We start from the raw sequence: 21,434 nt of genomic DNA, 5'->3' as shown, positions 1-21,434 counted from the left end.
TCCGTTTTTAAAACGTTTTTCGTCCACATTAAAACCCAAAGCCGCTCAAGCAGTTTTACGGCCTTGGTCAGGAATGTAAAGTAGAATTATTTCCATCTTCTCACATTTGGAATGACCGTCCTTCCTTTCGCAGAAAAATTTTTATACGGTCAAAGATCGTTTTTCTCAACAAAATTTGACTTTTGATCATGAAAATCAAGGAAGATCATTCCAAATGTAGCAAAGTCGATAATTTAATTTGCATTGAAAACACTCATTTGTCAATCGATACAATTATTTTGGCCAGCAATTAGCCGATTTACCAAATTTTAAGACAACAATCACGTGACAGGTCACGGGATCAAAATAAATGTTAAGGCAAGGCAGGGTGCTGAGTTTTATAATCAGGGAAAATTTCAACTTGGTGAAACAAATATAACAAGAGATATAGCTGTCCAACCATAATTGACACACATCTAAAACGCATTGTTGTTGAATGATATAACAAAAAACTGCCACCATTCCTCAAATAATGGCTATTTTCTGCTAAACGCCACGTGACATGTCAAGAGACCTGTGAGAAGCACCAATTCTGCTTTAAAATGTTAAGGACGTTAAGACCTAGCTGTGTGCTAAGTTTGGTTCCATTGTCATTTATGTCTTGACAAATATAACTGATAAATTATTTTTACCATTAAAGTCTTTGACCAAGGCCTTAAAGTACTCGAGCGGCGTTTTCAAATTTTCTGGTTTGAAGAGCATTTTCGTTAGAAGAGCTGTGTTTTCAAATTTCAAATTATTTTCAAATTTTGAGTTTTCAAATTTTTCCAGCGTAGTGTGGACGGGGCCTCAGTATGGTTGTAAGGGATTCCAGCTCGTTATCATCTGTTTCTTTTTGTGACCTCGCCGTAGAACTTAATCAAGACATTCAAGTTCTTTCGGTGCCACTTGGTCAGGGCATGTACTAAAACTTGAAACAACAAAACGAAACGACTGAAATGAAACCACTGAAACAAAACCACTGAAACAACCGAAACAAAACCACCGAAACTACCAAAATGAAACCACTGAAACAAGCAAAACGACCAAAACAAAACCACAGGTTGGTGAAAGACAATTATCTTACATTTAGGACTTTGAGCAGTAAGGCTGTCTTGTAAAGACTCAAAGAAAATGTTGTATTTTTGTATGTATTTTAAGGGTGGAATGTCAGCTAAAGCAGAGGGGAAAAGAAAAAAGGAAAATGATAGGAAAGTTAGGAAAAGAAGGATTCCTTGATAACATTTCAGTCAGTATCGCTGCTTTTCTCCCTTAGACTACATTTAAACTGTATGGTAAGGGAGGAGTGGGGATCAGCCTTTTAGGGTTCACTCAGCAGAGGTTAGTTCATGGGAGTGAGGAATGAAAAAAGCTTCAATTGACAATCAAACTCAATGATCTTTTAATGAATTTTCTTGGGAACAACTCATAATTAACAGTTATCTTGTTATCGGTATATCAGTGACAAATGCTGAAGAGAAAACAACAGCAAACTAAAACATTTCAATATTTGAACATTAAGAATATACCCCTTCACGCTCTAATGGACATTATGGGTAATCAGGGCAAATTTACAAAGAAGCAAAGTTGTAAAATGTACGTTTTTCTTTATATTTCCATTCTAATTTCACATATGGAGATGAAGCATACACAGTAGATGGAGAAACCCCTTTTCTAGGTTTGCTAGTGTTTTTGAGCCGATTGAGTGATTGTTATGGGTGTAGGAATTTTTTTTACAGTTAAAACTGAATATGATCAACTCTTAGCTGCTCAACTCACAAAAATGAAATCTCCGATGCTCTGACAAGTAGGCTAATGCCTAGCTCAATCGACTCAAAATGCAAGTTAACTTAGAAAAGGGGTTTCTCTATTTACAGTTAGTTTCTTCTCAAAAATTAAACTCAGAACAGAATATGAAGAAAAACAGCTTTTTTGCCGCTTTGTTTCTTTGCAGTCTTGCCCTGATTACCCATAATGCCCCTTATAGCGTGAAGGGGTCTATTGCTTACCCTATTTACTCAACCTGTGCACACCCTGCCAATGTTTTGTGTTTTTGATGCAATATTGAAGATCGGTTAAGTGTGCAGGTTAGATCGAATTGCCCCTCTCAAAGATCAGTGAGGCGTAATGGTGAGGTTTGCTATTTGTGTTTCACCATCAGGCGATCAGTGTTACATATTTTGTTTCTTTGTTTTTTTTAAAACAAAATCAACTAGATAAAAACAATGCAACATGTGTTGTACAACTGAAGGCTGGGGATGTAAATCAGTTTTTCTTAGGCCCGGTCCAAATGCCGCTCCACTCATGTGCCAAACCAAACTTGATCAAGTGCGACTTTGGAGCGATTTTGGACCGATGGCTGGTTCAGACGGCGTACTTGCACACGGAGCCCTCACATCCATTTAGAACATGAATAAAAGATAAACCTACCTTTATCGTGCGTGTTTTGTGTTTTGTGGTGGCCATTTTGAATTTTTAATACGCGCGTGGTGTGCTAGTGCGAGGTCTGGAACCGAAATTACGGAAAATCGCTCAGAGCCTGCTCGGAACTCTAAGAAAATGACAAGGGATGAAACTGAAATGATAGCGTTCTAAATTTGCATTAGTTCGAGGAGAAATTTACTTCGTAATTTAACGAAAATTACTCTGGGAAGAAGAAGCATTAAACTAAATATATCTACGCTCATTTAGCCCAAACATCTAAAAGGTCTGCGATATTTTGGCGTTGTTTTAAACAACTCGCTTTCGCACTATGTTTCTGCCAGTTGGGGGCCACGGAAGTGAGAAATGCGAAACGTTGATTGACAGAATCGAAGCGGAACTGATAGTGTCGCTTGTTCTGATTGGTCAGTTCTAATTCCGGAAGTTGGATGATTTTATTCTGGAAATAGAATGCTGCCACAAGGCCAAGGCCAGATATTCCCGATTTATGACGCCACACTGGCGGGAAGAGTTCGAAAGAGTTCTCATTTATTTGGAAGAATTCAGGAATTTCATGACTGTTATGTTAGGAAATTTCTTTCAACTGACAACATGAGGTAAGTATTAATAGTAGAAGAAGATTTTGCCAATGTCAATCAACTCTAAGGTAATTTTGTGATTTGAGACGGCGAGATTCACGTTAATTGGCGACCTTTTCGGTACTGCGATTCAGATCAGCTTAAAAATTATGTTGCTGTTCGTTTGCCTCTAGCGGTTTGACTGACTGTCAAAAGAAAGTGCTGGATGTCGTTTTGGCTGGCCACAATACTTTTATTGCTGGTGCCGCCAGTAGTAGGAAGTCCTTCCTCATGAAGCAAATTTGTGAGCGTACAGAGAAAACGGTTTGCGTAACAAGCACGACTGGACGTGCAGCGAAGGTTTTAAAAAACAAAGCCAAAACAATCCATTCATTTGCGGGAATTGGTAACTGCCACAAACCTAAAGAGGTATGTTGTGTGTTTCATGTTTATCTGGCTGCTTTTTTGTTTGTTTGTTTGTTTTTGGTTTCAGAGAAATAACTGATATGTTTGAATATATGGGTGCACGCTGCTGGTACACGAACGTAACAATGCAATGCACGAAATTCGTATTATTGTAGAATTTCAACAATTTTTTTATGAAGTATAATCAGTGAAAAGAGCCTGGTAAACTGTCCTGATCAAAAGGCTAGGCTGAAATCCTACTGTGTGTTTATGCTGAAAAACAGCGCGTTGCTTTTAATTGTTTGTGTGCGGCTGTTATAGTTGGGGTCACTTTTGCATTTGCTGCAAAATTATTCCTTAATTTCGTTATGTCATTGAAGCACAATATCTAAAGTTACATTGGTCACAAATTATCCGGCTGAATATGGACTCTGAAAACAGATCATTGAAACAGTTGAAGTTAAGGAGGAATCTTAAGCCGGTCTGTCGGCTTTCCCAATGATCAAACATTTTCATACAATGTGCACGTCATGATGGATGAAACCCGCTAAACCATCAAAGCTTCTTTTTTGCAATACACATTTAGTGTAGAATTTTTAACTCAAACATTTTCATTCAGCTTCTTGCTTTAGTGACTTCAACTGCCAAGGATGACGGATGAAAATGTTGATCGTTTAAAAGTGGCCAGTGGTTCCACGGGGCCTTGAAAAAAGATTAAACATTGACAAATACATTCATTACAAGCAATAAATCGTTCGCTCTTTCACACAAAACCCGTTTTATTCCATTTTTCCCTGGATTAACTAGATTGGGCCGACTTTTCTGTGCAATTTTCTTATACTGGAGTAAATCCGAATCATTTTTTTTTCACTGTACCGCGCGCCAAATCATCTGACATGCGGGTGAATGGCTCTTTATTCCACTCTTCTCTTAGTCCGATTTCTATTTAAATGCTTGTGAAGCCATAAAACATAGCCAGTCCAAATTACGATATGTCGATTTCAATCTGTTAGGTGATTCACGAGTGCTATAAACATGTACATGTAGATCTGAAACACAACCCTCTTTTTACGCTGAATACTAACCCGTGACCTGAGGTCAAGGTCACCACGGCCGTAGAACATACAAGGTCAACTAATATTTATGACCGGGAGTCCAAATTGTTTTAATTTTGATTTTTGTAAATCAAAACAACTTTGCAATTAAAAACCACGATATGCCGATTGAGAAGTGCTAAGCTACCTGTGGATCTCACATCTCTCTTTGTTAACACTGGGCATGGAATACAAAGCGCACTGGAGGAAAAGCCACGAGTTCGTGACATCATACCTTGGTCACATTTAATGTTCGAGGCAAACCACAGTGTCTTAGTAGATCTTCACCGGAAAAGGCACTGCTTTTTTCAAAATACTTTTAGTTCACCATGTTCAGAAGTAGAGAGAGCTCCTAGATGCCGGTTCCACGGAAATTCGTTTACGTGACAACTCCTGCGTTACAGTATTGTCATCGGCTCTCGCTTCCGAAAATAGACTGTAAGCAGTCTCTTTTGTTTTCCTAGAGTGACACCATGAATAGTAGAAGACGTGACATCGCAAATGCGAATGTGAATCGAGATTGATCAGTTAATGAAAAAACAAAGAATTCCGAAAGTGTTTAGAGTCGTAAAAAGATCATTCAAAAAGAACTAAAACACAAGTAGTTGAACTGATTATACGAAAAAAATATTTTTATCGCGAACGCTGTGGTTATTTCGGTCCACAAAAGGCAAAAACGTGTAATTATAAGTTCCGCGCTCTGCTTGAAAATAGAGTACATCGCTCAACTTCGAAACATCTACGATTGCCTTCCAGTCATGCAGTCCTAGCCTGAGAAAAAGTCAGAATACACTTCAGCCCTTGTTTCGACAGGTCTCAGCACTTGCTCTCAATTACACCGGCTACAAAGTAATAAAAATCCTTCCACAGGATATTCTAAACTTATGACCAGATTTTATCCGATTTCTAGAGCAGTTTGCAGCCAAATTTAGCTCAATGCACTATGTTTGTGATCACCAGTAGCATGTGCCAGGCCATATCACTTTATCCACACTTTATTTAATTGTCGGAGTGTTGTCAACGTCTCAAATAACCCATTTGGATGGTGATTCGTTTGCACAGAGGGTTCGTAAACGTTTTAATGGTTATTTTAACTTTTATCATTACTCAGGTGATCTTGGAAAAAGTCCTAAGAAGTGAGAGAATAGTCGAGAGGTGGCGCGATACGGAAATTCTCATAATAGATGAAGTTTCAATGCTAAGCTTGCGAACCTTTGAAATAATTCATTTCATTGCTCAAGGAGTTAGAAAATCAAAGCAGGCTTTCGGGGGTGTACAAATAGTTGCGAGTGGGGACTTCAAGCAGTTACCACCTGTCTCCAGTAGTATCGATCCTGGTCGATACTGTTTCGAAAGTCTCATCTGGGAGAAATGCTTTCCCCATCTTCTCTATCTTGACAGAGTCATGAGGCAAACAGACATTAAGTATCTCGATATGCTGAATGAAATAGCAGAAGGAGAATGTTGCGCTGCAACTGAAGCGTTTATCAAAGAATTAAGCCGACCCATTGACAAAGAGAAGTTAGGTGTAGCTGGGCATATTCCTGAAGTTTATTCTCATAATGAGGACGTTGACTTCGTCAACACCCAGTACCTCAACAAGATTGAGAATCAAGTTCGTGTGTTCGTTTCGCAAGATACTGGAAGTAAATGTCTGCTAGATAAGCAAGTTCAGGCTACACACACCCTGCCACTTAAAGTGGGTGCCCGTGTAATGTTAATTTGTAACATAAACGAATCGTTAACAAATGGCGAAATTGGAGAGATAATTAAGTTTGCGGCTGAGGGCGGCCTTCCTATTGTCAATTTTCCGGAAGTAGGTCTAACGCAAAAGGTCAAGAAAGTTGTGTGGAAGCTATATGACAAGGATGACTTTACGAAGGTGAAGGCCGAAAGGTACCAAGTGCCGCTGAAGTTGGCGTGGGCCTTCACAGTGCACAAAGCTCAGGGCATGACCCTTGATGCTGTCAAAGTAAATGTCTCGGGTATTTTTGCACCGGGACATCTTTATGTGGCCCTATCCAGGGTAAGGTGCCGAGAAGCGATTCAAGTTGTGGGCTTCCGTAAGAGCAAGATAATTGCACTTCTGCAGTGCGTTAAAGACTTTTCGACCCGCTTTTTAGCTTTAGACAATGGCACACACCTTGAGGTAAACAATCTCGCCTGTTGCCAGGAGGAAACAATAAATTTGATGTATTCCAACAATGAGGAAACCCTGTTGGATGACGTTGATGACCTTTGTGATGATGTATTTTCAGAGGAGGATATCCGGGAGTTGGATCAAATTGTGAATGGATTTTTTGATCAAGAGATAGAGCAACGTGGCACTGAGGAAGAAGTAGACCTTCGTGAGGTACTTGAAAATTTAAGTTTCGAAGTGGAGCTAAGTAAGCCACCAGAAACTTTCTACTTCCTTTCGTTTATATCTGCTCTTAAAAACACTAGCTTCCTTGCAAACCAACCGCATTCGCTTGCATATCGCAAAAACACTCTATTTGATGCAATGCTAACGCCCGACTGCATTGATGCTGGAGAGTGCTTTGTCAAAATTCTCTGGAATCGACTGCATAACTGCATTAGGAAAGCTTTAGAGCCACACAGAAACAAGACTAAAAAGAAAGTACTTCAGAGCGCACTTTTCCGACGTGCATCTTTTAATTTTGAGTTCTGAACTGGAGAAAGAATTTCTTACTATTTTTGGAATTCCTCAAAGCCAAAAAAAGAAGGAACATTGGTCATGTTTGACGGACATCGCCTTCGCCATCAATGCTGCGATCATTCACAAAGCCTCCAAGGCAACATCAGATCACATTCCTACCCAGGTGCCAGTTTTTGTTGATGTAAATAGTTTGCCCGTCAAAATGCAAGGGAAAATTAGATACTGTGGAGGTTGGGCGCTGGCGAAAACGCGTGATAATTTCCGAAGGTACATCAAAGAAAATTTGTTTTCCAGTAAAGAATCCTTGCAAGGAAGAGTGAAGGAGTGCTATGTGAAAAAGAAAGCAGTTGATAGTCTGTCATCACCATCATCATCGATACACAGTTCTTCTGCGTTTCCAGAAACTTTAACAATTACCGACCGGAGGCAATACAGTAAAGGAGGACTTACACATATCACTGATTCTGCCCACAAGTTTTTCTTGGCTTTGGAAGAAAAAAGAATTCAACTCATGAACAGCGAGCAACTCAAACTTTGTAAGTCAAACTTGGTATCATCTGCGATGAATATCGCACAAGCCGACAGCAGACTGCTCGAAACATGGAACGGTTGCCTTAGTGTATCGTGCGACGAAGACACAACACAGGCGTTGACTGCAGACCTCAGAAAGGATATCTTTGATGACGTAGTGGAAAGATATTTTAAGATGGGTGCAGGCCAATTTCTGCGCGATTTTAGACGCGACAATCAAATACAACGTACGGAGGCACATAGAAAACGAGTGGCAGAAAAAGCAAAGAAAGATGATGCTAAGAAGTCCAAAATCACAATCCAAGAAGTTAAAGAAGACAAGTCGGAAGGCAAGGTTGTAACGCACAAGCAGCTGCAGGCACTTTGCACAAAACACCCTAAAGTATTTGAGAGTCGACTGTACAGTAAAAATGAACTTGCACCCTTCTTCGCGGCGTATGGTATTTTCCGCAGCAGTTTTACGAAAGCAAGACTCAACGAGATTCTCATTGCTGAAATAATGAAACATGATTTTATTCTGAACATACCAGCACTGGGCTGACTTTCTCGTGTACTGGAACATGAGAACACGGAATAACTAGGTAAGACTAGGATAGGAACTAATAAAAATTATTTCTTCTTAAAATTTACAGGCGGGACTTGTGTCACTCCCTAGTGGAGGACGCCCAAACTTTTAACGTTGTTAGTGTGTGCGTTTTACGTGGAGGGGATACGAGGGAGACAAGTAGGCTTTGTACAACATTGCGTGTGCGTTGACGTGTGCTTGGTGAGGGGAGTATACCCCAGCTGACCCCCTCCCACCTCCGAAGAGGTGATCCGTCTGAAAACGCGCCAGTCAGCTGGGGAAAAACTATGTACAAATTATTAACATCTCACACAAGAGATCGGCCACCGTAACTTGTCCCTTGTGTGGAGGAGGGGGCGGGGGGTGGGGGGGGGGGAATCGGCGAACAAATTTGTCCGATAGATTCTCGATACAGACTGGGTTAGGACTGCGTTACACTTAGTGAATGCAATTATTGTAGGCTGTTCCAGGCTCACGGCACGAAATTGACGAGCTGAATGAATTTTCAAATTATGATTCAAGCCTGGATTAAAAGTTTTGGATGATCAACAGACAGGACAACTGAGGAGAATTAGAACTATTAGTTATAACACTTCAAAGATGAACACGGACATGGCCAAATGATCTAAACAAAATATGTGATAAATAGAAAAAAAAAGACATTACACAAGACTGGGAGTTCAGCAGCCACTAAAATTGCCTTGGAAAGGGAAGAAAAAAAGGAAAAAGGAAAAAAAGAGAAGTTGTTACAACACGGGGTATTCGTATTTCCTAACCCATCCAAGCAGGACCCGCCGAACAGGGAGTTACCTTTGTTGAGCGGTCGAGATGCGATGCTCTCCTTGTGGTATTATGACTCTACGTCGGACATATATATATTTTAATTTCTAAGGTCTCTTAAAAGGTAACAAAGAAAGACAAAGAAATCTGATATCGCCTGAGAAAATAAAGAACGAAAAAAAATAGGAATGAAAAATGGGAATCCAATTGTATTTGCTTTTCCGATTGGACAAGAAGCCGTACTAATATAGACACTAATATACAGTAAACACCCGCATATAAGAACACACAATTTCAGAGGTCAGACTGATTGTGTTCTTATTTATCGGATGCTTAGTGAAAAATCAGCCTCAGGATGTTCTTAAATGTTCTTAAATTTTTTTAAATTCAGTGCTGTACAGCATAAAAAATGTTGCTAGAAATTTTAATCATGTTTTTGGACAATTACATAAATTGATGGAACAATAATTAAAAACCTAATGTTCAAATAGGTCTACTGTAATCAGTAATGTAACAAAACAGTAACAGGAAGGGTGTATGTATAGTTCTGTGGCAGATCCATATGCTGCCCCACCCTTGAAATGCCTAAAGTAGAGGTCCACTGTACATCTGCAAATCTGAAAGTCTGATTTACTACTGTGTTGACATGTACATCAGCAAAACAATAACATTAAGGGTTTGTACTCTTGTTATTGTTTGTAGATCTGTAACCCAAAAGCCAGCTGTGCATCTTAAAAACTGTATTCGTCCAAGCCCTGGGGAGAGATTTTCTCGTCTCCTGAGCCATCAGTTGTCATTAGGCAGCCGGTCTTTTCAAAAAGCCGTCTTAGAAAGTCTTTGCTTTCTTTTAGTTCACTCCAGGCTTCCCCAGTCCATTGAGTCATAAGTATTCGCCTGTCCTTTGCAGAAAGTCTATCATGCCATTTTTCAAGATTGTCATCTATCTCCAACCACCTGTCCATTGCAGCAGCAATTTTCACTTTCATCATCCTTCCACATCCTGCATCAATTGGCTGAATTTTATCAGTATGGTTTTCTGGTAGTATGTACACAGAAGTACTGATTTCATTCCTACATGTCTCGTGGAACTCTTTGGTTTGTTGGAAGGACACGTTGTCTGCAAATAACACCTTTTCCTGGTCAGTTTTTCCAACCCCAGGAATGAGTGTTTTCTTGCACCATTGCATATTTGTCACCTCATCCATCCAGGCATTTTGCTGGAAATACACATCAACTCTTTTATCATATTGTTCTTTCTCTTGAGAACTAACATTCCCTTTCCCTCTAAACACAAGGGAAGGCTTTACATTCTGTTCTCCTTTACCTCTTATGCAAAGTTGCAAAGTGGCTTGCCTTTTATCCAGACCTGATGATGGTTGTGCAACCCAGACTTGTTTATTGCCACGTGAGTCATAGGTAGTCCCTTGGTCCACCACGAATGGAAGAGGAACCTGGTCCACATTGTACCTGTTTTCAGGAGTCCACCTGCCATATTTGGGGTCAGTCATAGTTGATCTGTTCCACCTCCTCTGTGTTTTCAGGGATTTCCTCAAATTTTGATGGAACTTCTGGATGGTTAACCTACCATGATCAGCAGAGTTTTTCTTCTTGTTTGTTCTTCTTCTCGGTACTATGTCGTGCCTTTTTTTAAACCTTTGGAACCAGTTAGAGCTTCCTTTGAAACTTTCACCCTCCTTTTTCCCATAAGTCATCTCAATTTTTGCCTTCATCTTTTTCCTGAACCACAGTTTTGTAATCTTGCATCCAGCTGCTCTACGAACTTTGAATTCAGCAATCAATAGATTAGCTGCAAGTGGATACCTCTCACTCTGCTTCGATCGCCCAGCCACAATTTTTCTTCTCTGCCTTGCATCTCTTATATTCCCAGAATTTTTTCCCTTTTTATTTAGTTCTAGTTCCTTCCGAATTTGGTTTCTGTTTTTGTTCCACTTTTGAATCAAAGATCGATGAACTCCTTTCTCTTTTGAGACGATGTTGTATCTATGTTTTGATGATTTCAAAGAATCAAAAAGATCCAGGGTTTTCTTTTTGAATTCAACTGTGTACGATTTTCGCTTCTTACTTCCCCTTCTCTTGTTTCCAAGACTTTCGACTTTGTTACTGTCTAGAACAATGGGATCATTACTTCCTGACTGGCTAGCCTCAGGCAATGAGCAATGGGCATCTGCTTCCTTTCGATTGGCAAACATATTCCCTTGCTTTGAACCCTCCTGTGAGTTCTCGGTCATCAGGTGTTTGAATTTCATGTGGCTGTCAAGGTATTGTTGACCTCTGAATGATTTACCACAGATGTTGCATTTTACTTCAGCGCTTTTAGATATGTCAGCTGTCTTTTCCATCGTTGGCGTGATGTCAAGCATACAACCATTCTTCAATTCTACTTTTTTTCGAACGCCACAATCGAATAAAGTCCGATTCATCTTTGTTTTAGCTTAATATATTCAGCTCATAAAAATTCCAAACAGTGAAGTTCAACACACGAGGAAGAACACTTTGTGCGCCTCTGCATTGGCCAGCGGTTTCCTTTGTTATATTACCCAGGAACCACTTTGAGCACTGCCAGGTTGTGCGAGTGAGGAACCATCTTGGAATTTGTGAAAAACCTTGACAGATTTTTAAGGATAAACCCACACATTAGAATAATGACGAATGAATATGAACTATATTTAGAGGCAAGCACAAGGGGTTATCATGCTTATTTCAAGGACGCCACAGTCTACATTGGAGAGATTCTTATATGCGAAATGGAGCCCAATAATCGCCACAGCAAGTATGCAGTTGTGGTAAAAAATGAGGACGACAGGATTGTTGGTCATGTCCCTATTGAGCTTTCTAAACTCTTCTTCAAATTTCTATCAGAGTATGGCAAAATTGAAGCAGAATGCATTGGAAGTAGAATAAACAAAGGGCGAGGAAAAGGACTAGAGCTACCAGTAGACTTTAGACTAGTTGGGAATGCTCGATATCTCAAGAAACTTCTCAAGAAATTACAGAAAAAGAACATTGAGTTCAATTACCAATGGAAGCTGAGCAAGATACAGAAGTGTTGAGTTTGAACTTCAGTTATTTTCAATAAATTTGAATGACATAATGGGCAACAAAAGACTGGACAAGTATTTGCAAGCTTTGATCAACTACAACTGTGATTGACCTTGATACAGCTATAAAATCTTATGTTTTTCTCTATCAATACAGTAGTTTATAGTATTGTAAAGGCAAAAAATGTAATTCATGATATTAGATATTCTGAAGAGAACAAAGGTGCCCAAAACTTAGCTAATACCATTGGTCAGCAGGTGTGTTTATGGTAATTTGTGTAATTTTGACACCCTTCCCATTTTATAAGAACATTATTTTTTTTTCCAGGCTGATATTGTTCTTATAAAAGTGGTGCTTTATTTGCCAAATTTCAGCCTGATGTTCTTAATCCATGTGTTCTTATATGCGGGTGTTTACTGTAGTCGCCAATAACTTCATGAATGTTTTCAACGGTGTTACATCTCCTGGTGTGTTCTCTTACCTTTAACAAATGGACGTCAGTTTTTCATGCGTCTGTCCTGTTATTGATCATGAATTTCATCATAAGATTGTCAAAGTAGCTGTGGATCCACGAGGCAATATCCGCAAACTACTTTGACGATGTTATGACGAAATCATTGTCAATAACAGGACAGACGCAATTTAACAAATTGTCCAGTTCTCCGCTCTCGCTCGTTGATGCATCACATAAACTATAAATTCATGTCTGTCCATTACTGACAATAAAATTTAGCCAATGAGCGCACGAGAATTTCTGCAGTTAGCGTGAAATTGCTTTTTGCCAGTGGGCCTTAAATTTTACTTAACCTACGGATTGAAACCTCAGGTCAGTGGCATCAAAATTGTCACTGTTAACAGACGCTCCATTTTCCAAGTTGACTGACTCATAGCCACTTTGATTCACTCCCAGACCCAGCTCGTCGCATGCTCGCTTTTTCGATAGTTCCCACTGACGTGAACCTGGAACCGGATAAAATTATTGTAGCCTAAGAATTTTCGCAAATAAATGGTTCCAAAATTAGTGTCTAGCAAGTATAATTCAGTTTCAGTACTTGATCCTTTTTGGCTTAGAAAATGAAAAGCTGGAAGTTTTACCAGTGTTGGACTTGGAAGTGGAGCAGTTTGTCCCAGAAGAATGCTGTTCATGGTTGGTCCATACTGACAGTAGGTAGGGTTGCTATTTTGCCCACTGCCTCCCCTAATCTGGCAAAAAATGTTTTCTACCAGGTCACTGTTTACAAACATGGACTTAATAGTGCAACCAGGGTTCAGCTGAAATGAAATGAGGCAAATTTGTTCAAAGCCAATAATCATGGACTTCAAATCAAATAAAAGCTTATCAGAAAAAATTAATTTGTTCCTTTCTGATGCATTTAGGTCAACCCTTCCACTGACTTCTACCTCCCAATCTTCAATCCACTTCAAAACTCTCCTGTTTTCGATGAATCTTTCATCTTCGGTGCTTGCATATGGCAGTGGACTTGTGAAATTTTTTACTAAAATGCTGGTCATTTGCAGGAGTTCCACAGTCGAGTCCAGGTGTGTTGACTCTTTTTTGTGCCTCTTGAGATCATTCTGATGTGCCTATTAGAGAGGACATCAAGCTTAAGTACTCTCACCATTCTATGGAACTACATTTCATCCATGAAAATTAATATGGGAGTGCATTCTTCTACTCTATTAGTTTTCATGATCACAAATTTGCAAAATCAGAAACAGTTATCTAGTTCAATAGGAGTATTTCGATCCAAAAAAAATTAACTTTAATTAGAATTATCTTCTGTGGTTATCTATTAAAGCCTGACGTACTAGTGTGTAGTAATTGGATGCTTGTGGGAGATTGCAAAGCTTTGATATCATTACCTTTGGAGAATTTCACCAAGAGTATTGTTAATGTGGCCCACAGTTAAATCACTGCAAATTCTCAAATATTAATGCAACCTTTTGCTCAGTCATGTATTGTTAGTCATCCCCTCAACAACCCAACAGTAAGAAATAGTTTTAATACAAGAGGTTGTCCAGTGTGGATATTTGTTGTGGTGTATTTCTCCTTTACAGCATCCTTTCCTTTGAAGTGCATTTGTATGAATGAACGGTTTGCCTGACCTCCATTACAGCAGCCATAGATGACACTAAATCCTGCCATTTCCAACCACCCAACAGTCTCCCAGAATTTGATGTAAAGAGTTGATGGGTCAACTTCACGAGTTGGATAATGAACAATAGGGAAACAAAAACCAGTGTTTCCCAGGTAAACAAATTGGAGAACATGTGTTGCTGTTTGCACTTTAGTCTCACCTGCAATAGGCATAGGACTACCAATTAACACACAATAATTAATGCATCATTACAATGTTTCCCATTCGTTGATAAATTAGAAGTATAAGAAATGTAGAAATTTTGTGATGTATAATTCTGAATCAATTTTCACTTTAATAGCTGTCTGCTGTACTTGAATTAAATTATATTGGGATACATGTAGGAACATGCATAGCTCTGAAATTATGTTCAGTGAATAGAGCGAAATTGCTTCACATACATGCTAAATTTTATTGACTTACTGCAAATGAGCAACAATAAAGTTCTGTGAAAAGGGCTATTAAATTTCTTACCTGTTTGAATCAAGTTCATGTCATCATATTCAGATCCAAGCTCAACAAGCCCAACCAACTGCCACTTGCCATTAAAAGACTTCATCTGAAGGTCCTCCTAATGACAACAGAATATGAAATGCTTAAAACTTAATAACAATACCTTTGTTTACTTATTCATAACTTCAATTAGCACTTAAGAACAATATTCTTAATTGAGTTTTGAAAGTATAATCAGGCAAATTAATACATACTTGGTGGTTTGGTTTTGGTTTTACGACACTCAACTGAAAACCACTTTTATTACTTATTTATTGCCAATAAATCATGGTTAGTAAAGAACATTTCAGTAACATCAGAAACAATATAACTGTGATCACGATAATTGCAAAAATTGCCAGGAAATAGCACCTGTATTGCCATTTCATCTAGTATAACACCTCCAGTTTTCCCTGCTGCGCCAATACTTTTCTTCTCTGCCTCATGAACCATCCACTGGAGAACATCTTCATTACAACCAGGTTCTTGACTGGTTATATTTTTGTGGTACTGCAACAGCCTTCCAGAAGGAAGCTTCAACATTCCACTTCTTTGGAGTTCTTGATAGGCTTTGGGACTTCTGCGCCATATTGAGAGACACAAACTGATGACTCTGCAAGAAAGATTAACGGCTTGCTATTTGCCAAATTACATTGAGCTACATCTAGGGTGAGTTTACAGTCAAACCTTGCTTGTTACAGTTTTGTTAAGATGGATGGGTCAAAATAATAGATTGATTAAATAAACTTAGAGGAATAGAAAAATTATTCTTATAAAATTTCCAAGGAAATAATTATGAGAAAATGGATGTTTCACTGCTTTCTAGAAGTCAAGGGAATGGATCAGGCAACCAGAAGCAGCTTTCTTTAGCTCTGTCACATGAGTTGTGACTTAATCCTCTATGTACATACTCAATGCAGAATGCAATATTTCTAACACATTATTTGGTACTTTTATAATGTGCATGTTCAGGGTTTCAGAATTCTTAGCTGCCAGTTTAATTTAAATTTGCAAAATTGAAACATCTCCTGAAAAGCCCCATTGGGGATAAGTGTTCAATTAAGATGTTTTAATTAATTTTGGTAATCACACTACGGCTGCAATTTGGAAAAATTCCAAATATCACAAGTAGTGTAATAAAATTACTTATTAATTGCTTTAGCTTTCATAACTAACAAAATTTTGATTGTATCAGAGCATTAATTTGCACTGCAGTACAAATTGAAAATTAACAATAAATTGGTCTGTTCTCAGCCAATCACAAATATATGAAGTAATTTTCTCACTCGTATAATAAATCTGTTTATGTAGTAAATTATTTAATTGATTATTTCAGGCAGTTTTCAATTGAGTGTCAAAAGTAATCAAGTAATTATTCTGTTTGTGGTTTTGGTTTTACTACAGTTTGATATTCATTGTTTATTCTAATCAGTAAGTAATTATTTTGGTTTTCATTTTACGACACTCAATTGAAAACTGCTCTATTTATTTACTTATTTATTTATTTATTTATTGACGATATCTCAGACTTAAAGATTTCAGACTTACTTTGGATGCCATCGGTGACCTGTTGGGCCTTTGTTGTGCAGAGCATCAGCTTGGCTTCCCAAAATATGCGCATTCCCTCAGGTAACTCTTCTTTTACTACATTGTTAAACAAGGAAACAAAGTCCTCGTGGTCAGACTCTTCAAATTCTTTCATTTCTAATTCAATTCTACGATACTTCTCTCTCCTTTCCAAGTTGACACATTTTTTCTTCTCATCGTGGAGTTTTTCAATTAGTTCTTCCCTTGACATAAGGGTCTCAGGTTTCCTGCTCTTTTCCTTCTCTACTTGACCATAACTTTGCTCCTTAGCAGCTGCCCTAGTTGATCTTTTTAAACCATAGCATTTTTCACACATTGCACATTTGGCTGTTGGAGCATAGACAAGGTTGCATTCTGGAGACCTCACCCTAAACTCCACAATCTCCCTGTTGTCCAAGATCCACTTCTCAGTTACTAGTTCTACAGAACTTCTCTTAAGAATTTCCCCATTCGAACAAGGAAATCCTTTACAAATATCTACTTTAGAAAGCACAGAAAAAAGAATATCGAGAGAACTCTTCTTTGAAAGCTCTGATACAATGTTGTCGATATTCTCTTTGGAAACTATCTTTCCCACAACTTTCAGTTCGAAGGACCAATCTTTAAAAATAGCAACTTCTTGCAGAACTTTTCGGTCATTACATAGTAAAGGAACAACTCTAATGAACTCTACTGCATTCGCACTGACATTTGATTTTAACCACTCAGGGTGACTGTAGTTGAGGGCAAATGAAGACCACGATGGAATGTCAGGTGGACAAGAGTCGCAGACAAGAGGATAATTATTCTTCTTTAGCCCAAGATAGACACGAGTAGCTGGCTTCCCTCGTTCAGTTCTTCGTTTGGTTTTCGTGACATTTGGGAAGACCTTTCTAATTACACGACCAAATGCACTCGCATCTACTGGCTTCAAATCCGGGCAGTTTTCTTTCGCCTGCCAACCATTCGCCAAATATCTTTCGTACAACTCCGCACAGGGCACATAATTTCTTTCATTTGCCTCACTGTAGTTTTCAACCAGCCTAGTTTAAGTTGAGAAAAAATTTTTTCACTACCTGACTGACGCGTACACCATCGATCTTCATTAAAATTTGAGTAGCAACTAAGCCTCTTGAACTTTTGTACTCACCATTCCGTTATTTTAAGTTTGTTTCTCGACTCAATGTCGATTCCTTCACATTCCACAGCACTGGCTGAATTATTTTTCAAAACATTTGCAACATTAAGAGGAGGCCATTGGTCCGCCATGTTGCAACACTTTGCACGCACGTCACGAAACCCGCATTTTGACTTCCGGTCTCTCTTTCACATCCTATTTCTGTTCCCCCCAACTGGCAGAGACATACGACGAAAGCTAGTCAGAAGTTTCATCCCTTGTCACTTTATTATCCTCGGTGAGCGATCGGCTACCTCCAAGAATTTGCAAATTTTCCCGCCTGTCCCAGACTTCCGTAATTTCGGCTCCAGACCTCGCACTAGCACACCGCGCGCGTATTAAAAATTCAAAATGGCCGCCACAAAACACAAAACACGCGCGATAAAGGTAGGTTCATCTTTTATTCATGTTCTAAACGGATGTGAGGGCTCCCTGTGTACTTGCATCGAACTTAATTCGGGAAGCCGTTGGTAACAATTTTCAACGAGAAAATATGTGTTCTGAATTCAAGAGCTCTGTCCACGTAGGAAAGCTGTTACTAACATTTTGCTGTTATGGCAATATTTAGGGAAGCAAATTCAAACTCAAGGTTCAGTGTTTGTATTTAGACAGGTTTTCTCCCTGTTAATTCAACTTGTGAAAGGGAAATCGCATAACCTGGGCTATTATCACGAAGAAAAAGCAAAAAATGAATTTGCACGAAAGAAACTCGCTTGTACAGTCCTGTTTCTCATAAATCGAAGGCACACTGGTATTTTGTCTGTATTTTTAGCAACAACTTCCAGCTTCACGCATGACTGGTCACGCCACTCAATTTTGAGCCAATCACGAGTCCTGTTATATGAAAAATACATTATAGTAATTTATGCATTAAGTTCGACCCATTAGGAGAACGCCGTATGAATCAGCTGCTGCTCGTTCACATAGTGCGACAGACCCTGCCAAATTTAATATTGTTTGCCACACCAAACCTAACCTGCCAAACCAAACTGATTCAAATGCCACTCTTCTGCCATACTTAACTCATCAGTTAGGTTTGGCGCATGAATAGAGCGGCGTTTGGAACGGGCCTAAGAGGGTGAAAAAAACCACAAGTTCCCCCAATTACATACAGCCACATACAGACGTTTTGAAAATTGAACAGGCGTCCTTAAATTAACATTACATGTTCATCCAAAAGCAAGTTAAAGTTTTGAATTACATGCACAGACCTTTCAATCCTTTTAAGGCTTTATAAAACAAACGAGTGCAATGTAAATGAAGGTATGTGCATGGCCAAATGTTGCCAAGGATAAGGGTTCAACTATATTCAATAAACAAGGTTTAGTTCAAACAACTCAGCTAAATGTCAGCATTCCAATACATTTGCAGAGGCAAATGAACCTTAGCTTACACCATCATTTGAAATTCGGTTTCCAGCCATTTCCAGTGCACTGCTGTCAGATTTGACTTAATATGGGGTGGAATTCTTATAACCAATGGAATGAAGTCTGGGTGTCTTCGTTGAATGCACTTTTGCTTTGGGCGGTAGTAGCAATTTTGACGTTCAATGGACACCTTAAGTGATCCATCTGCCTTCCTGTAAGATCTGAGCTCCTTGTTAACGACACACAGGTCGTTTGGAGATGGGAGTACTTCTGGCAGTACTCATATAGCCTGGCCACAGCTGTAACACATTCTGACTTGGGTACCCTCCAGAGACTTTGAAGAGGACCTGGATCCCGACAAGGCTAGTAGTGCAGAGGCTGCTATGGAGCTGGAATTGTCAACCGGAAGGCTGTTTGTTGCGGTAGCTGTAGGGGAGAGCCGAATCTCCATAAGTGGCCCTCTTTTCTCGTTGGCTTTGCCTTTCCTTTTTGTAGATGGTTTATTTCCTGCAGATCTTGGTAACTCATTTCCCACGAGTTGATAAGGATCAGGCTCATTCCTCTTCTTCCCAACTCTTCTTCCTGCGTTAGGTTTCAAAGTTTTTGCAATGGGTCTTGAGAAGACCTGCCAAATAATGATAGTCCTCAAACTCCTTGGTCATGTGGATTATGGATGGACCAATAAAGACTGGATGTTTCCCGGATTGTTTGTTTACAAATTTGTTTATGGATTGTTTGTTTACAAGTTGCCACAGTTAAAGGTGGCATCAACTCCAAGTACTGAACAGTACTTTAGGGATGAACACATGTGGGAGAGTTGGGTGATCTGGAAATCTGTTGCCTGAAACGATCAAGGATGGGTGTGACTCTTTGATGCCGATCGTTGAAATGGGAAGTCTCGCACAAATGTTCCCTGATTCAAAAGTTCTAACACGTCATAAAAGTCATGACGCTAGGATTGCTTGCCACCATGAATTTGACTTTCTTTTCCCATCTGATAATGGAGGTTGTATGCTTGCTTACGATTTCTGGGCACATCTGCCACTGCTTTAATACCACAGGTCCCTCCACCCTCTTGAAAGCATTCCTCTACAGCCTTTCGGTAAGTTGTTGTGGAGCATTTTTTCTTCAGCTTGTGAAGAACAGGACGTGATGTGCGCATGTAAGGGGAGGAATTTTTCTCTTTTGCATTCCCATGCTTTCCCACTTTCACATGCACATCTATGCCTTCCTCAAAATAATACTGAACAACTGCTAATGGCAATACATTTCCTCAGCAATCCTGCACTGTGGCAATAACTTTTCTGACCTGGGGTGTGTGTGCGTGTCGCAAATAATTATGACATAAGGTGAAGGTGTTGTCTTCTAACTCCCGGGTTTCATTCTTCTGAAACTCTTCTATTGACATACCAGTGTCGTCATCAATTTCAACACAGTACTTTCATCTTGGTTTGGTGCGTCCAGTCCAGCTACCATTATCATCTCCATAGTCCACAATATCTGCTTCTAGAGATGTAGTGTCCACAACAAATGTGGCATGATTCCGAATGCCCCGTGGCACCTGCTTACAAATATTTTTCTTAGGCACATCTTCTCCCTTAATGATGTTAAACAGGTGCTCCGCAGTAAAGCCCTTGATGGCCACTTCCAAAATCGGTTGAGAACCATCAGGATCATCATTCTCTTTGTCTTCCTTGTGACAAGACGATCTCCCCACTGTATCGGTGTTAATGTTTTCTTCTTCACAGACTTCTACTTTCACTCTATCAACTTTAACTTTGTTTACTCTTCGATGTATTCTAATACCAGTCGCTGTGTCTGAGTCATCGAATTCACTGAGACTACTGAGATCTTCAGAGTTATCAAGATTATCATTATCTGAGCCGCTGTCCACGTACACTGGCTCTGATTTACTCCCCTACCGAAGTACGATAGTTTAGATGAGGAATCTTTAAACGGAGAGGAAATCAAGACCACGGATAATCTTCAGCTTTTAGGCGTGACACTAGACTCCGATCTTAGTTTCTCCGACCACATAAATCTTAGCTGTAAAAAAGCTAGTCAAAGAATAGGCGTTTTAATGAGATTAAGAAACCTAATTCCTATGCAGTCAAAACTAACATTGTTCAAATGCGCCATTTTACCCTACGTTACCTACTGTCACCTAGTATGGCACTTTTGTAAAGCTAGCGATACTAGAAAACTGGAGAGAATACTAGAAAGAGGCCTCAGAGCAGTTTTTAAGGACAACAGCTCAAGCTATAATCAACTGCTTGCGAGGGCCGGTCTGCCCACATTACTTAATAGACGACTTCAAGACCTCTCTACTTTGATGTATAAAGTTAAACATAAGTTATGCCCCTATTATCTCTGTGATTTTTTCAGCAATAACCCTAGTACGTATAACTTAAGACAATCTGACTTTACAATGCCAAGGTTTAACTCGGTGAAATATGGTAAGCACTCGATCAGATATCTAGGACCCAAATTGTGGTCAAAATTACCAAAGAGCATGAGAGAGGCCACATCTCTCAGCACTTTTAAGACGAACATCAGAAATCTCAACAATCTTGATGCATTACT

At 39.3% G+C, this 21,434-nt stretch overlaps 3 protein-coding genes and 3 pseudogenes across 4 annotated transcripts; 3 read left to right on the top strand and 3 right to left on the bottom strand.

Annotated features, from left to right (window-relative positions):
* Positions 1–3,051: 3,051 nt before the first annotated feature.
* LOC149099855 (uncharacterized) lies at positions 3,052–6,342 on the top strand. Its single transcript, XM_089276918.1, has 4 exons — positions 3,052–3,056; positions 3,212–3,446; positions 5,628–6,215; positions 6,337–6,342. Exons 1-4 carry the CDS (start codon positions 3,052–3,054, stop codon positions 6,340–6,342), a joined length of 834 nt encoding a protein of 277 aa, XP_089133044.1.
* A 50-nt stretch (positions 6,343–6,392) lies between these two features.
* On the top strand, positions 6,393–8,621 carry LOC149099854 (uncharacterized; annotated as a pseudogene).
* Positions 8,622–9,587: 966 nt separating this feature from the next.
* LOC149099853 (uncharacterized) lies at positions 9,588–11,492 on the bottom strand. The gene has a single exon (XM_089277417.1). It carries the CDS (start codon positions 11,490–11,492, stop codon positions 9,783–9,785), a length of 1,710 nt encoding a protein of 569 aa, XP_089133543.1. The 3' UTR covers positions 9,588–9,782.
* On the top strand, positions 11,462–12,347 carry LOC149099852 (uncharacterized). The gene has a single exon (XM_089277419.1). The coding sequence runs from the start codon at positions 11,715–11,717 to the stop codon at positions 12,120–12,122; it is 408 nt and encodes a 135-aa protein (XP_089133545.1). The 5' UTR covers positions 11,462–11,714; the 3' UTR covers positions 12,123–12,347.
* Positions 12,348–12,907: 560 nt separating this feature from the next.
* On the bottom strand, positions 12,908–13,971 carry LOC149099851 (uncharacterized; annotated as a pseudogene).
* Positions 13,972–14,106: 135 nt separating this feature from the next.
* Positions 14,107–18,239, bottom strand: LOC149099850 (uncharacterized; annotated as a pseudogene). The gene is made up of 5 exons (XR_016203623.1): positions 17,458–18,239; positions 16,290–17,350; positions 15,114–15,354; positions 14,724–14,820; positions 14,107–14,409 (listed from the first exon to the last, which is right to left on the bottom strand). The product of XR_016203623.1 is annotated as an uncharacterized LOC149099850 (transcript).
* Positions 18,240–21,434: the final 3,195 nt, after the last annotated feature.

The sequence above is a fragment of the Orbicella faveolata genome, unplaced genomic scaffold, assembly GCF_042242905.1.
Source record: "Orbicella faveolata isolate gen_17 unplaced genomic scaffold, um_ofav_v1 contig_46, whole genome shotgun sequence".
Classification (NCBI taxonomy): Eukaryota; Metazoa; Cnidaria; class Anthozoa; order Scleractinia; family Merulinidae; genus Orbicella; species Orbicella faveolata.
This window is presented reverse-complemented; position numbering and strand designations above follow the sequence as displayed.

Coding starts and splice junctions, on each gene's coding strand:
- LOC149099852 (XM_089277419.1), top strand. CDS start 11,715: ATGACGAATGAATATGAACTATATTTAGAGGCAAGCACAAGGGGTTAT.
- LOC149099853 (XM_089277417.1), bottom strand. CDS start 11,492: ATGAATCGGACTTTATTCGATTGTGGCGTTCGAAAAAAAGTAGAATTG.
- LOC149099855 (XM_089276918.1), top strand. Junction 3,447..5,627: donor ACTGCCACAAACCTAAAGAG/GTATGTTGTGTG, acceptor ATCATTACTCAG/GTGATCTTGGAAAAAGTCCT.